The sequence below is a fragment of the Hypanus sabinus genome (genome assembly GCF_030144855.1).
Source record: "Hypanus sabinus isolate sHypSab1 chromosome 1 unlocalized genomic scaffold, sHypSab1.hap1 SUPER_1_unloc_1, whole genome shotgun sequence".
NCBI lineage: Eukaryota > Metazoa > Chordata > Chondrichthyes > Myliobatiformes > Dasyatidae > Hypanus > Hypanus sabinus.
In genome coordinates this window covers 267,456-285,000 of record NW_026778903.1, presented here as the reverse complement: position 1 = coordinate 285,000, position 17,545 = coordinate 267,456, and the positions used below count along the sequence as shown (strand labels likewise).

Genomic DNA, 17,545 nt, shown 5'->3' with positions numbered 1-17,545 from the left:
CCTACCTCTTGTTTGCCCTGCACCCGCCAGAAAGGGAGGGGGAAGAGGGGTGGGTGGTGTGGAGAGGGTGGGCACGGGCACCTTCATGGAGGTGGTTGAGAGCCTCCCTCAGTGTGATGCACTCTTCGCTTCCCTCTCTCCTACCTCAGGCAGGGATGTTGGCCGTGCGAGAGAACCGATACATTGTTCTGGCCAAGGACTTCGAGAAGGCGTACAAGACCGTTATTAAGAAAGACGAGCAGGAACACGAGTTCTACAAGTGAAGAGGGGCGGGGGAGAGACCCTGCCCCCATACCTACCTTCTCTCTGGACGTCCCTGGGACGTCCTTACATGGAATGTTTTATTGTTTGGTTGGATTGAGACTGAATAAAGTCTACTTGATGTGTGTTTGTGAGAGAGCTCCGCCTTGTGTTGTACCTGCTGCCACTGGGGAGACCTCCTGCATGCTTCGCTTCCCTCCCACGTTCCACTCTCCAAAATAATTCAGAGCCGTGTGGGATTGGTGGGTTATGGGGATTTGGTGATGCAGAAGGAGGGTGGAACAGAGAGCCAGCACCCAGGGGCTCACCTGTTTGAGTCTGGGGAGGGTGATGTCACAAACCCTTCTAGTAGTGCCCACCGATTTATGCTGATGCTGTTTCATTTCTATCCCCCCGCCCCCGACATGCACACAGTTCAAGCATCAACCAGTTACTCCCACGCAACAGTGACAGGTCACATACAGACTCCCTCTCGGGCATGAGGCAGAGCGGCCTATTGGACTGCCACATCGACAGGCCACTCCCAGACAGAGCACACAGGAGGTGCCAGCCCCTCCTGTCCCCCTTCCTGTGCTGCATCCCTTCAAGCCAGAGCTTACACAGCAGGAGACGGGATGGAGGAAAGGAAGGAGTGTGGCATTGGTGGAGGGGTTGGGAGTGTGTGGAAGGCAGCCGTCACAGGAAGATCCCAGGCTGCTGGACGAAGATGAGAGCAGTTTCACTGTGGGAGGACATCCATCGGAGACTGTTGTTTCTCCCACCCCCTGCTTGCGGCCCCCTCCTGCTGCTGTGTGACAGCCATAACAGATTAGTACAGCATAGGCAGGCCATTCAGCCCACAATGTTGTGCTGAACAAGCTGAAAAAGCAAACTGGAAACATCTAAATGCTAGTCCCTCCTATGCCATGTCCATGTCCCTCCATTTTCCTTACATCTGTGTGTCTGTCCAGATGTCTCTTAAAAGCCTGATGTAATTGCCTCTACCACCGTACCATACAATGAAATGGGACTAGTGGGCAGCATTATCTGCATGCAACACACACAAAATGCCAGTGGAACACAGCAGGCCAGGCAACATCCATAGGGAGAAGCACTGTCGACATTTTGGGCCAAGACCCTTCATCAGGATTAACTGAAAGGAAAGATAGTAAGAGATTTGAAAGTGGCGGGGGGGGGGGGGGGATCTGAAATGATAGGAGAAGATAAGATTTGGAAAGGTGATTTTTTGGCAAAAGGGATACAGAGCTGGAGAAGGGAAAGGATCCTGAGACGGGAGGCCTAGGGAGAAAGAAAGGGGGAGGAGAGCACCAGAGGGAGATGGAGAACAGGCAGAGAGAGAGGGAAAAGTGGGGGGGGGAACTAAATATATCAGGGATGGGGTAAGAAGGGAAGGAGGGGCATTAACGGAAGTTAGAGAAGTCAATGTTCATGCCATCAGGTTGGAGGCTACCCAGCCGGTATATATGGTGGTGTTCCTCCAACCTGTTTGGATTCATCTTGACAGTAGAGGAGGCCATGGATAGACATATCAGAATGGGAATGGGATGTGGAATTAAAACGTGTGGCCACTGGGAGATCCTGCTTTCTCTAGCGGACAGAGTGTAGGTGTTCAGCGAAACGGTCTCCCAGTCTATGTCAGGTCTCACCAATATATAAAAGGCCACACCGGGAGCACCGGACGCAGTATACCACACCAGCCGACTCACAGGTGAAATGTCGCCTCACCTGGAAGAACTGTCTGGGGCCCTGAATGGTGGTGAGGGAGGAAGTGTAAGGGCAGGTGTAGCACTTGTTCCACTTACAAGGATGAATGCCAGGAGGAAGATCGGTGGGAAGGGATGGGGGGGGGGAACGAATGGACAAGGGAGTCACGTAGGGAGCGATCCCTGTGGAAAAAAGAAAGGGGGGGAGGGAAAGGTCTGCTTGGTAGTGGGATCCCGTTGGAGATGGTGGAAGTTACGGAGAATTATAAGTTGGACCCGGAGGCTGGTGGGTTGGTAGGTGAGGACAAGGGGAACCCTATCCCGAGCGGGGTGGTGGGCAGATGGCAGAAGTGCAGGAAATGGGAGAGATGTGTCTGAGAGCAGATTTGATAGTGGACGAAGGGAAGCCCCTTTGTTTAAAAAAGGAAGACATCTCCTTTGTCCTGGGATGAAAAGCCTCATCCTGAGAGCAGATGTGGCGGAGACGGAGGACTTGTGAGAAGGGGATAGCATTTTTGCTAGAGACAGGGTGGGAAGAGGAATAGTCCAGGTAGCTGTGAGAGTCAGTAGGCGTATAGTAGATAAGCCATCTCTAGAGATGGAGACAGAAAGATCAAGAAACGGGAGGGAGGTGTCAGAAATGGACCAGGTAAATTTAAGGGCAGGGTGAAAGTTGGAGGCAAAGTTAATGAAGTTAACGAGCTCAGCATGCGTGCAGGTTGGACCTTATCAGCTCTGGAGATCTCCCATCCACTGCCACCAACCTCATAGTTCCCACACCGCGCACTTCCCATTTCTACCTCCTACCCAACATCCACAAACCTGCCTGTCCAGGTAGACCCATTGTCTCAGCTTGCTCCTGCCCCACCAAACTCATTTCTGCAAACCTTGACACTGTCTTATTCCCCCCCCCACCCTTGCTCAATCCCTTTCCATCTATGTTAGTGACACTTCTCATGCTTTGAATTTTTTCAATGACTTTAAGTTCCCTAACCCAACGCCTTATTTTCTCCATAGATGTCCAGTCCCTATATACCTCCATCCCCCACCAGGATGGTCTCAAAGCTCTCCGCTTCTTTTTGGATTCCAGACCTAACCAACTCCCCTCTACCAACACTCTCCTCTGTCTAGCAGAACTAGTCCTTCCTCTCAATAATTTCTCCTTTGGCTCCTCCCACTTCCTCCAAACCAAGGATGTAGCCATGGGTCCCAGTTATGCCTGCCTTTTTGTTGGCTTTGTGGAACAGTCCATGTTCCAAGCCTATATGGGTATCCGTCCCCCTATTTTCCTTCGCTACATTGACGACTGCATTGGTGCTACCTCCTGCAAGCATGCTGAGCTCGTCGACTTCATTAACTTTGCCTCCAACTTTCACCCTGCCCTCAAATTTACCTGGTCCATTTCCGACACCTCCCTCCCCTTTCTTGATCTTTCTGTCTCCATCTCTGGAGACGGCTTATCTACTGATATCTACTATAAGCCTACAGACTCTCACAGCTACCTGGACTATTCCTCTTCCCACCCTGTCTCTTGCAAAAAGGCTATCCCCTTCTCACAATTCTTCTGTCTCTGCCACATCTGCTCTCAGGATGAGGGTTTTCATTCCAGGACAAAGGAGATGTCTTCCTTTTTTAAACAAAGGGGGTTCCCTTTGTCCACCATCAACTCTGCTCTCAAACGCATCTCTCCCATTTCCTGCACATCTGCCCTCACCCCATCCACCCGCCACCCCACTCGGGATAGGGTTCCCCTCGTCCTTGCCTACTACCCCACCAGCCTCTGGGTCCAATGTATAATTCTCCATTACTTCCGCCACCTCCAATGGGATCCCACTACCAAGCACATCTTTCCCTCCCCACATTCCTACTTTCTGCAGGGATCGCTTCCTATACGACTTGCTTGTCCGTTGTAACCACCGCCCCCCATCCCTTCCCACCGATCTCCCTCCTGGCACTTATCCTTGTAAACGGAACAAGTGCTACACCTGACCTTACACTTCCTCCCTCACCACCATTCAGGGCCCCAGACAGTCCTTCCAGGTGAGGCGACACTTCACCTGTGAGTCGGCTGGTGTGGTATACTGCGTCTGGTGCTCCCAGTGTGGCCTCTTATATATTGGTGAGATCCGACACAGACTGGGAGACCGTTTCACTGAACACCTACGCTCTGTCCGCCAGAGAAAGCAGGATCTCCCAGTGGCCACACATTTTAATTACACATCCCATTCCCATTCTGATATATCTATCCATGGCCTCCTCTACTGTCAAGATGAACCCAAACTCAGGTTGGAGGAACAATACCTTATATACCGGCTGGGTAGCCTCCAACCTGATGGCATGAACATTGACTTCTCTAACTTCCGTTAATGCCCCTCCTCCCCTTCTTACCCCATCCCTGACATATTTAGTTCCCCCCCCTTTTTTTTCTCTCTCTTTCTGCTCATCACTCTGCCTGTTCTCCATCTCCCTCTGGTGCTACCCTCCCCTTTCTTATTCCCTAGGCCTCCCGTCCCATGATTCTTTCCCTTCTCCAGCTCTGTATCCCTTTGGCCAATCACCTTTCTGGCTCTCAGCTTCACCGCACCCCCTCCGGTTTTCTCCTATCATTTTGCATTTTCCCCTCCCCCTCCTATTTTAAAGTCTCTTACTGTCTTTCCTTACAGTTAGCCCTGACGAAGGGTCTCGGCCCGAAATGTTGACAGTGCTTCTCCTATAGATGCTGCCTGGCCTGCAGTGTTCCACCAGCATTTTGTCTGCGTTACTTGAATTTCCAGCATCTGCAGATTTCCTCGTGTTAGCATTATCTGCATGGATGCTTGGGCCAAAGGGCTGGTATCGGTGCTATGTTGCTTTTTGTCTGCATGGAAATGTCTAAGATTCGGAGATGAGTTGAAAGATGGGCAGAGAGATTCCAGAAACGGGACGTGGGTTGGGCAACCAGAGGTAAGTATCGCTCGCCAGTCAAGGATGTGGATCGATATCTTCTCAGAACGAGTGCACACAGAGCGAGATCCGTGCACAGCCGAACTAGGCGGTCCTGTGAGAATGCAAAACCCGCTTAAGTGTACAACAATAATCAGCCAGTATTGATGAATTCCAATTGTCCTGATACCATTTCTCCATGACCTCAAGATCATGCCCGTCACTGACAGTGCCAAGATTTGCAGGAAAGAAGTCTGACAGACAGACAGGCATACTTTATTGATCCCGAGGGAAATTGGGTTTCGTTGTAGCCGCACCAACCAAGAATAGTGAAGAAATATAGCAATATAAAACCATAAATAATTAAATAATAACAAGTTAATCATGCCAAGTGGAAATAAGTCCAGGATCAGCCTATTGGCTCAGGGTGTCTGACACTCCGAGGGAGGAGTTGTAAAGTTTGATGGCCACAGGCAGGAATGACTTCCTATGACGCTCAGTGTTGCATCTCGGTGGAATGAGTCTCTGGCTGAATGTACTCCTGTGCCTAACCAATACATTATGGAGTGGATGGGAGTCAATGTCCAAGATGGCATGCAACTTAGACAGCATCCTCTTTTCAGACACAACCGTCAGAGAGTCCAGTTCCACCCCCACAACATCACTGGCCTTACGAATGAGTTTGTTGATTCTGTTGGTGTCTGCTACCCTCAGCCTGCTGCCCCAGCTCACAACAGCAAACATGATAGCACTGGCCACCACAGACTCGTAGAACATCCTCAGGCATCGTCTCGCAGATGTTAAAGGACCTCAGTCTCCTCAGGAAATAGAGACAGCTCTGACCCTTCTTGTAGACAAATGCAGCAAATGCAGAAATTGAATCTTTAGTGACATGCTGCATTTCATGGTTTTGTGTACTTGAAGCATGTTATCAACCAGCTTACACGTAAATTGGCGCCCTGTAGTTGTCACACAATTTTTCAGCAATGTCCTTGAATACCTTCCATCTGCTTTCCTCCAGCTCCACTAGATTCTTTGAATTGCCTGTTTATTTGTGGAGCAATGAAATGCCTTCCTTAGTAAGACTTAAGACATGGAGCAGAATTAGGCCATTCAGCCCATCGTGTCCAGGATCCCATTCGACCCCATACATCTGCCCTCTCACCATATCCCTTGATGCCCCAACCAATCAGGAATCTATCAGCCTGCTTTGAATACACCCATGGACTTGGCCTTCACCGCAGTTTGTGGCAGAGCATTCCACAGATTCACCACTCTTAGGGTAAAAAAATCACTTCTTACTTCTGCTCTATTTTGAGGCTGTGCCCTTTACTTCTGGATACTCCCACCAGAGGAAACAACCTCTCCACATTCATCTTATCAGGTCCTTTCAACATTCAGTAGATCCCCCTGCATTCTTCTAAATTCCGGTGCATACAGGCCCAAGGCTGCCCCTTCATTCCTGGAATAATTCTCATGAATCTCCTCTGGACTCTCTCCAATGACAATATATTTCTGAGATAAGGAGCCCAAAGCTGTGAACATTATCCAAGTGCATCCTGACTAGAAAGACTCAGTGTTATTTCCTTGTTTGTATAATCTATTCACCTTGAAGTCTATGCCAACGGTTGCTTTTTTTTTAACCATGGGCTCAACCTGTGAATTAACCTTCTGGGAGTCTTGCGTGAGGTCTCCTTCGCACCTCTGTTGTTTGAATTTTCTCCCCATTTAGATAATAGTCCACACTTTTGTTCCTTCTACCGACATGCATTATCGTACATTTCCCAACACTGTAATCCATCTGCCACCTTTTTGCCCATTCTTCAAATTTGTCTAAGTCCTGCTGCAATTGCATTGCTTCCTCAGCACCACCTACGCCCCACCTACCTTTGTATCATCTGCAAACTTTGCCATAAGGCCATCAATTCTATTATCCAAATCACGGACAAACAATGTGAAAAGTAGCCGTCCCAATACTGATCCCTGAGGAACACCACTAGTCTCTGGCAGCCAACTGGAAAAGGCCCCTTTTATTCCCACTCGCTGCTTCCTGCCTGTCAGCCATTCCTCTATCCATGCCAGTATACTTCCTGTAACACCATAGGATTTTATCTTGTTAAGCAGCCTCATGTGAGGCACCTTATCAAATACCTTCTGAAAATCCAAATAAATGTCATCCACTGCCTCACCTTTATGCACTTTGCTTGTTACTTGCTCGAAGAACTCTGACAGATTTGTCAGGCAAGATTTCCCTTTACAGAAACCATGCTGACTTTGACTTATTTTATCATTAGTCTCCAAGAACCCTGAAATCTTGTCCTTAGTAATGGATTCCAACACTTTCCCAACCATTGAGGTCAGGCTAACTGGCCTATAATTTCCTCTCTTTTGCCTTCCTCCCTTATTAAAGAGTGGCATGACATTTGCAATTTCCCAGTAGTCCGGGACCATGTCAGAATCAAGTGATTTGAAAGACCATGACCACTGTATTTGTTATCTCTTCACCATCCTCTTTCAGGACTCTGGAATGTAGTCCATCTGGCCTAGGTGACTTATCCACTTTAAGACCTTTCAGCCTGCCTAGCACTTTTTCTTTGTAAAAGTAATGGCACCCACTCCAGCTCCCTGACACTCACGGACTCCCAATGTACAGCTAGTATCTTCCCCGGTAAAGACTGAAGCAAAGTAATAATTAAGTTCATCTGTCATTTCTTTGACCCCCCCCCCCCCCCCTGCCATTACTACCTCAGCAGCATCATTTTCCAGTAGGCCAATATCAACTCTCACCTCCCTTTTTTTCTTTATATTACTGAAAAACTTTCAATATCCTGCTTTATATTATTGGCTAGTTTATCTTCATATTTCATCTTTCCCTTCACACAGCTTTTTTAGTTGCGTTTTGTTGGATTTTAAAAGCTTCCCAATTATCCCACTCCCCACTCACTTTAGCCATAAAACATCGGAGTAGCATCAGACCATTTGGCTGATCCTTTTTTCCCCTCCTCCGCCCCATTCCACGACCTTCTCCCTGTAACCTTTGATGTTGCGTCCAGTTAAGAATCTGTCAAGCTCTATAAGACTTTTACTACCTTATGTACCTTTTCCTTGGCTTTTATTCAGTCCTAGCTTCCCCAGTCAGTCACGGTTACCTAGCTCTGCCTCTTAGAACAACTTCTTCTGTGGGACTTATCTATCCAGTGCCTTGTGAACTGTTCCCAGAATCTTCAGCCATCTCTGCTCTGCCGTCATCCTTGCCAGTACCCCCCTCCAAACCACGTGATCAAGCTCCCCTCTCATGCCTCTGTAATTCTCTTTACTCCACTGCGATACTGATGCATGTGAGTTATGCTTCTCCCTCTCGAATTGCAGTATGAATTCGATCATATTCTGAGCACTGCCTCCTCAGGGTTCTTTCACATTAAACATCAGGGTTACTGCACAATACCCAATCTAAAACGGCCTTTCCCCTAGTAGACTCAAACACAAGCTGCTCTAAGAAGCCAACTCCTAAGCAGTCGACCAATACCCTCTCCGGTGATCCAACCTAATCTTGGCATCAATTATTCTGTGAAACATCTGTATCAAATATCGAAATACTTTGTGGAAATTTATATCCTTTGTAAAACCTGGCCCGCAATGCAGCATCCGCCCTGCCTAAGCATGCCCAGGCATTCCTGGACAAGGTAGAAAACTTTTCAGCTTGCATCATGGGCAACATTTTCATGAAGACCATAAAGCATAGGAGCAGACTTAGGCCATTTGGCCCATTGAGGTTGTTCCACCATTCTATCACGGCTGATCCTTTTTGCCCCTCCTCAGCCCCACTCCCCAGCCTTCTCCCCATAACCTTTGATGCTGTGTCCTATCAAGCTCTACCTTAAATACACACACGACCTGGACTCTGCAGCTGCCTGTGGTAATAAAATCCACAAGTGCACCACTTCTGGCTAAAGAATTTTTCCACATCTGTTTTAAATGGATGCCTCTCTATCCTGAGGCAGTGCCCTCTTGGCCTAGACTCAACCACCATGGGAAACATCCTTTCCACATCTGCTCTGTCTAGGCCTTTCAACATTTGAAAGGTTTTAATGAAATTACACATCCCATCCTTCTAAATGCCAGCAAGTACAGACCCAGAGCTATCTAACGTTCCTCCCATGATACCCCTTTCATTCGTGGAATCATGCTTGTGAACCTCCTCTGAACCCTCTCCAATGCCAGCGTATCTTTTCTTCAATGAGGAGCCCAAAAAGTGTTCACAATGCTCAAGGTGAAGCCTCACCAGTGCTTTATAAAGCCTCAGCATCACAACCCTGCTCTTGTATTCCAGACCTCTTGAAATGAATGCCAACATTGCATTTGTCGCTTTCATCGCCAACTCAAACTGCAAGTTAACTTTTACGAGTGTTCTGCATAAGGACTGCCAAGTCCCTTTGCATCTCAGATTTTTGGATTTTCTCCCCATTTAGGAAATAGTCCACACATTTATTTCTACTACCAAAGTGCATGACCATGCATTTTCCAACATTGTACTTCATTTGCCACTTTCTTGCCCATTCTCCTAGTCCTTTTGCAGCCTACCTGTTTCCTCAACACTACCTACCCACCCACCCATCTTCGTGTCATCTGCAAACTTGGCAACAAAGCCATTTATTCCATCATCTAAATAATTGATATACAACATAAAAATAAGTGGTCCCAACACCATCTACTGCGGAACACCACTAGTCACTGGAAGCCAACCAGAAAAGGATCCTTTTCTTTCCACTCACTGCCTCCTACCAATCAACTGATGCTCTAACCATGTTAGTATCTTTCCTGAAATACTATGGGCTCTTAACTTGCTAAGCAGCTTCATGTGTGGCACCTTGTCAAAGGCCTTCAGAAAGTTCAAATATACAACATCTACTGCATCCCTTTATCTATCCTACTTGTAACCTCCTCAAACAATTCTAACAGGTTTGTCAGGCAGGATTTTCCCTGAAGGAAACCATGCTGACTTGGTCCTATCTTGTCCTGTGTCACAAAGTACTCCATGACCTCATCCTTAACAATCGACTCGAACATCTTCCAAACCACTGAGGTCAGGCTTTCTGGTCTGGTCTATGATTTACTTTCTGATGCTTTCCTCCGTTCACATCAGACACGATAGACTGACTCTTCTGAACATCGATAAGGTGGCATTTAACTACAATGTGCTGCCTTTTCTAAACGGGGAGCTCCTGCTTACACAATCCATGGAAGGCTCATTTATTACACCATTGCTACCCCAGAAGCAGAGCCGGAGGTGAGGGAGAAAGGTTGGCATCCTGGTGACGTTGAGACAGCAAGCTAATAGGCCACCACTCCCTAGCATACTCCTGGTTAACATTCAATCCCCGGACAACAAGTGCGGACTGAGAGCAGGTATCTCCTACCAGTGGGAAAGAAGGGAATGTATCGTTTTGTGTTTCGTGGTGACCTGGCTGATGGAGGCAATATCAGATCATGCCATCCAGCCCTCTGGGTTCTCCCTGTTCCAGGTGGAATGGTCAAAAAACATCTGAGAAAGAGTAGAGGAGGTGGGGTATGCTTCATGGTCAATAGTGCTTGGTGCAACCCCCGGAATGTACATGCCCTCAAATCCTTTTGTTCCCCGGATCTGGAGTACCTTATGCTGCAGTGTAGACCCTTCTGGAGTTCACGGCTGTTATTATCCCAGCTGTGTATATTCTGCTGCAGGCTGATCCTGACCTGGCTCTCAAGGAACAGTATGAGACCACCAGCACCCTGGAGAATGAACACCAAGATGCCTTCATCGTCACCAGAGACTTTAATAGAGCGTCACTGTCTAAAGTCTCCCCAAAGTTCTGTCAACACATTCAGGTGAGCACACGGGGAGATAGCGTACTCGACCACTGCTACTCTCCCTTTCACAATGCTTACAAAGCACTCCTCCATCCATTGTTTGGAAAGTTGGATCACTCCTCCATCTTGCTGCTGCCGATGTACAGGCAGAAGCGAAACAAGAGGCAGCTGTAGATGAAACAGTCCACTATTGGTTGGACCAATGGTCTCCGTGCTACAGGACTGCTTTGATGATGTCGCCTGGAACGTCTTTTATGATGAGGTTGTCTCCGAGTTCACAGATGGGGTCATGAGCTTCATGTGGAAGTGCATCGAAGATGTTGTCCCCCAAAAATGGTCCAAACCAGAAGCCCTGGAGCTACATCCCGTGCGAGCAGCACTCATCAGGCGAGACAGAGCTTACAATGCCGGTGGCCAACAGGAACTCAAACAATGCAGCTACAATCTATGCAGAATCATCAAGGCAGCAAAACGACAATACAGGGACAAGATCCAGACACAACTCTCCACCAATGACATACACAGCTTATGGCGCAGTCTGCACACCATCGCAGACTTCAAAGCTGAACTCCGTGGTGCTGCCAACATTGCTGCCTCTCTCCCAGGTGAACAAAATCTGCTCGGATTGAGGTCGCCAACGCTGAGCCCCCGAGGAGGACTGGACAGCATCCCTGGGTAGGTACTCAGCACGTGCACAAGTAGCAGGTGTGTTTACAGACATTTCTAATCTCTCCCTCTCCCTCTGTAGGGTGCCCTCCTGCTTCAAAACATCCATCAATTTTTCTGGTACCTAAAAAGACCAAGGTAGCATGTCTGAATGACTGGTGTCCTATTGCACTCACCTCAAGCGTTTGGAGAGGCTGGTCAAGGACTACATCTGCAACACGCATCCACCCACACTGTACTTCCTACAGTTCGTCTACCGACACAACTGATCGACAGATGATTCAATAGTCACAGCTCTACACATCGTCCTTACACATCTGGAGAAGAAGGAATACTGTGAGAATGTGAGAATACTGTTCTTGGACTTTAGTTACGTATTCAACACCATAATTCCCTCCAAGCTCGACAAGAAGCTCAAAGAACTTGGCCTTCACCCTGCCTTGTGCAGCTGGATCCTGAACTTCCTGTCAGATTGCTGCTATGTGGTAAGAGCGGGTACCCTCACTTCTGCCCCTCTGGTGCTCAACACAGGTGCCCTACAGGGCTGTGTCCTAAGCCCCCTCCTTTACTCTCTGTATACCCGTGACTGTGTCGCCACCCATGGCTCCAATCTGCTAATTAAATTTGCTGACGACACTACATTGGTTTGCCTTATCTCAAATAATAACGAGGCACCCTACAGAGAAGAAGTCATCACCCTGACACTGTGGTGTCCAGAAAACAACCTCTCCTTCAAAGTTACAACAACAAAGGAGCTGGTTGTGGACTACAGGAGGAATGGAGACAGGCTAACCCCTATTGAGATCAATGGATCTGGGGTTGAGAGGGTGAGCTTGGCACACACATCACTAAGGATCTCACACGGTCTGCACATACTGACTCTGCGATGAAAAAAGCACAACGGCGCTTCTTTCACCTCAGATGGTTGAAGAAGTTTGGCACGAGTCCCTATATCCTAAGGACTTTCTACAGGGGCACAATTGAGAGCATCCTGACTGGCTGCATCATTGCCTGGTATGGGGACTGTACTTCCCTCAATCGCAGGACTCTGCAGAGGGTGGTGTGGACAGCCCAGCGCATATTTAGATGTGAACTTCACACTAATCAGGACATTTACAGTGACAGGTGTGTGAAAAAGGCCCAAAGGATCATTGGGGACCCCAGTCACCTCCAACCACAAACTATTTCAGCTGCTACCATCTGGGAAACGGTACTGCAGCAGAAAAGTCAGGACCAACAGGCTCCAGGACAGCTTCTTCCACCCAGACCATCAGACTGATTAATTCATGTTGATACAATTGTATTTCTATGTTATATTGACTGTTCTGTTGTACATACTATTTATTATAAATTACTATAAATTGCTGATTGCACATTTAGATGGAGATGTAATGTAAAGATTTTTACTTCTCATGTATGTAAAGGATGTAAGAAATAAAGTCAATTCAGTTCAATTGTTACTTGAGGGCAGTTGAGGCCATTTTTGGCTGAGAGTTCTTAAAGTATTTTCAAGTAATAAGGAGCTCTCTCAATGGAATATCGTTGTTTCAGGGAGAGTGTACAGAGGAGAAAGCGAATTTAGTGAGGTGGGGTTTACATCAATTGATCCAAGTCATAACCATTCCAGTTGGAGGTTACATAACTGGACAAACTGCCTTTCCAGTCTCTGAAAAGAAGAGAATCATAAGAGAAAATCTGCAGATGCTGGAAATCAAAGTAACAGACACAAAACGTTGGAAGAACTCAGCAGGCCAAGCAGCATCTGTGGAAAAGAGTGAGCAGTCCTGATGAAGGGTTTCAGTCTGAAACGTCAACTGTTTACATGCTGTCTGGCCTGCTGAGTCCCTCCAGTACTTAGTATGTATTATTCTTTCCAGTCGCTGAGTTTGTGTGTGAATTTTGATGAGCTCTGGGTCTCTGAACGTATCTGGCAAGATCTGTGGAGCATCTAGTTGCTTTGCTGTTCTGATTTCAGGTTTAAGATGACGCTCATGAGACACAGTGATGACTTTCTGGCGGCAAACAAGTCTACTAACTAGTCTATTAATCACACTTTTTCTAGACAATGATTACAGCAGGCAGTGAAAAAGGCAAATGGTATGTTGGCATTCATAGCAAGAGGATTTGAGTACAGGAGCAGGGAGGTTCTACTGCAGCTGGAGTATTGTGTGCAGTTTTGGTCCCCTAATCTGAGGAAAGACATTCTTGCCATAGAGGGAGTACAGAGAAGGTTCACCAGGTTGTTTCCTGGGATGGCAGGGCTTTCATATGAAGAAAGACTGGATTTACTAGGCTTATACTCACTGGAATTTAGAAGACTGAGGGGGGATCTTATTGAAACGTATAAAATTCTAAAGGGATTGGACAGGCTAGATGCAGGAAGATTGTTTCCGATGTCGGGGAAGTCCAGGATGAGGGGTCACAGTTTAAGGATAAAGGGGAAGCCTTTTAGGACCGAGACGAAGAAAAACTTCTTCACACAGAGAGTGGTGAATCCGTGGAATTCTCTGCCACAGGAAACAGTTGAGGCCAGTTTATTGGCTCTATTTAAGAGGAAGTTAGATATGGCCCTTGTGGCTAAAGGGATCAGAGGGTATGGAGAGAAAGCAGGTACAGGGTTCTGAGTTGGATGATCAGCCATGATCACACTGAATGGCGGTGCAGGCTCGAAGGGCCGAATGGCCTACTCCTGCACCTATTTTCTATGTTTCTATTACTGGAATCAATAGCCTGTAATCTCTGTACAACAGGCATTTTTATGGAGTGAACTGAAGTCTGGAAGGTGCAAATCGGTTGTGGAGTGATGTGTATGGATTGAATCGAGGGGGTGGAGACTGGGCCTGAAAGTGACAAATGCACTGGAATTTGACCGATTTAAGCACCAGGCCAGATTGGAAAGGCCGGTTATTGTCCAAATTGAAGCTACGGGTCCCTGGCCCGAAGGCTTATCAACGTAGCAGGGCTGGCATCAGAGCGCGAGGAATGAGCAGATGTTTTGCTGATTCATGGACTGGTCCAGGTTGAAAATGTTAGGGTGTCAGGCCGAAGGTGATGTCCAGGCTGGTGTTCAGCTCACTGCTTGGCGAGGTTTAGTTGCTTCTGTGCTGAACCGAGGCTGTGGGCTGCAGCAAACTGGGTCCTGGGCTGACTGCAGTGATGACTGGCTTCGTGACTGTGAGCTCACCTTTGTGATCTTTACTTCTGAATTTTATTTGCTTACTTATTATTGTTTGCATGATTTATTCCTTTTTTGTGCATTCGGTGTTTAATGGTCTTTTTTAATGGGTTCTCTTGGGTTTCTTTGTTCAGTGGCTGCCAGTAAGGATATGAATCTTAGGGTATCCCTGTCTTTTTTGCCAGCCAGGCTCATTCTATCTGCTGTGTGATTGTCTTGCATGTTAAGAACTCAACACATCACAATCTATTTCATTTTCATCTTGCAGTTTGTTGTCTGCACTGTACATTCGCTGATGTATTGATTTGATCTGTACGAACCGTAGGCAAGGCAAGCTCAGTATCTCAGTTGTCCTTTCAGGGGGCATTTTTGCCATTTCCATAGCATTTGATTTTATTTTTTACCATGCCGTGCAAGGAGCCGGAGCCGGCCGGATTTGAATTCGGGGCCATCCGCTCCAAAGTCTGGTGCTGATGCCACTAAACCATCGGCCCACACTGTATATGCAGCATTAATAAACCAATTCCAGCACCAAAACTAAACCACTGGCAGGACAACAGGACCAACTTTAGATTAAGTGTGATCAGCGGCTAACAGACATAAGGAGCTACAGTATCGCCGGAAGCATGCAGAACGCGTTTTGTCAGATCCTGGAACCTATAAACTGATGGTTCCCAATGGGAACTGCAAAGGGAATTTGACCTTTCCCTAGATCCCATCATCACATTTCATGGAGCAGATCAAGGAGACCCTTACAGCTGATATTGAACTGAATGGAGGCCCTTCTGTTAAGGATTGGGAGGAGGAATGTATTCCCTGGTGTACAACTGAAGAACCAAGCAACCCATGTCAAGAGACCTCTGCTCTACTCTCTCTACACTCATGAAGGCGTGGCTAGGCACAGCTCAAACCCTGCCTATAAACTTAGCGTTGATATAACTTCTGTTTGCAGAATCTCAGATGCTACCGAAGAGTTGTGAGCGATGAGGTAGATTGGCTGGTTGAGTGCTGTCACGACTATAACCTTGCACCCAACGTCACAGAGACTAAGGAGCTGATTGTGGACTTCAGGAGGACACACACCAGTCCTCACAGAGGGGTCACCAGTGGAAAGGGTGAGCACCTCCTCATGTCTGGGACTCAGCATTCCTGAGCATCTATCCGAGGCCCAATGTAAATGATTCAATTACTGAAAAAAGGAAGCCGGAAGCCAAATTTAATTTGGAGTTTAAGGAGATTAGGTATGTCACCAAAGAGTCTAGCACATTTCTACAGATGTACCAAGGAGTGCTCCGGTTGGTTATGTCACCATCTGGTATGAATGATCCAATGCACACGATTAGAAGATCCTGCAGAGGTTTCTGAACTCAACCATTTCCACCACGGGCTCTAGACTCACACCATGGGGGACATCTTCAAAAGACAATACAAGGGATCCTCATCATCTGGGATATACCTTCTCTCATTATTATCAGGACGGAGGTACAGGAGTATGTAAGCACACACCCAACTTTGTAGTACCTATCCTACACGCGAGGGGTTAAAGGTTCCCCATACTCATAAAATCGGGGAGCTGTTGGGACATTGAATATATTTTTCCCAGTGAGAATACCATCTATTTCTTCTTCTTTCTTTTTTATTGTAATTTATTTTTTTTTATTGAAGATCATCATCAAACATAAAAGATGTAAATAAGATGCATTTCAGACATTGTACATATATATCATATAATCATATACATCACAAATGTCAACAAAATATTTATCTGAGGTATACACTTATAGAAGAGTGGAAAGAAAAAATAAGCAAAAGGGAAGAACTATGTACAAGTAGGGAGTGATCTTCTGTTTTTACAACAGATTCATTGATTTGTGAGAATAAAGTCAGGCCTATGAGGCATTATTTAGTTAAACCATTTTTCCCAGTATGAAACTTAATCGATCTACTCCCTGAACAAATACGAACCAAGAAACGCAGATAATTAAAAAAAATTGCAACGAAGGTGTGATTCCAAGGCTGAGGTTTCTGGTAGATGACCCTGTGTTGAGCTAGAGGAAATGTCTAGCTGTGGGGGATAACCCCTCCTACTTGTGAGTTGAGGGCCCCCATTGCAGTATTCATAAAAGTCAGTGAACAAATCCATTACACAGAAAAGATTTCCCAGTGTGCTCCTCACACACACATATACACACACACACACATTACATGCGTATATTTTATATATATATATATATATATAAAAATTCTCATTATGGTGGGGAAAAAGGAGGAAGTGAGCAAATAAAGAATAACAACTAAGTAATATAAAATCCCCATTATAGTAAGTATTTCTCAAGATAGGTATATCACCGTGTACTTTTGTTTCCGTTTAGCTTCTCAACATTTTTAAAGTTAGCCAAACCTTATGGCTCTTCTGAAGGGGGTGAGGACTGTCTTTGTAAACTCCCGGTCTCTTCCTGATATATTTCTCTCGGCCTGCTCCCGTCTCCTGCCTTCTCGATTCTCGCAATATTTCCCAAGCGGAGCGGGACAATTCCTCAGCCAGGCTTTCCCTCATTTTGGTGACACTGGCCTTCATGTCTGTAGTCGCCTCTTCCACTGTCTGGTACAATCGCGTCCCGTTGTCATAAAACACTCGAAGTTTAGTACGGAGTTTGAAATCTAATCTTGTTTTGCTTTAGTACTCGCTTTACTTCAGAGTATTCTTTGCGTTTCTGCAGGACCATGGGGGGGGGGGGTAATCTTGGTCGAAATATATTAATTTATCGTCGTAAAACACTCTCTTCTTACCCCGGGCCCTTTGTAGAATCTCCGCCTTGGTGCAGTACCGGAGTAATTTAATTATTATTGAGCGTGGCTTTCTATCCTGGGTAGGTTTCGGAACGAACGCGCGGTGGGCTCTCTCGACTTCCAGCTCCATAACCGAGGGAAGATCCAGCGCGTCCCGCAGTAACTTTCCGACAAACTCTGT

At 46.7% G+C, this 17,545-nt stretch overlaps 1 protein-coding gene across 2 annotated transcripts in view; it reads left to right on the top strand.

Annotated features, from left to right (window-relative positions):
- The window catches only part of psmc4 (proteasome 26S subunit, ATPase 4), a 33,657-nt gene extending 33,269 nt beyond the window's left edge, over positions 1-388 (top strand). For both annotated transcript variants that reach the window (XM_059957374.1, XM_059957373.1), the window contains exon 11: positions 150-388. In XM_059957374.1, coding sequence (XP_059813357.1) covers positions 150-263 — 114 coding nt within the window. In that variant the 3' untranslated portion in view covers positions 264-388. The remainder of the gene's footprint in view (positions 1-149) is intronic.
- Positions 389-17,545: the final 17,157 nt, after the last annotated feature.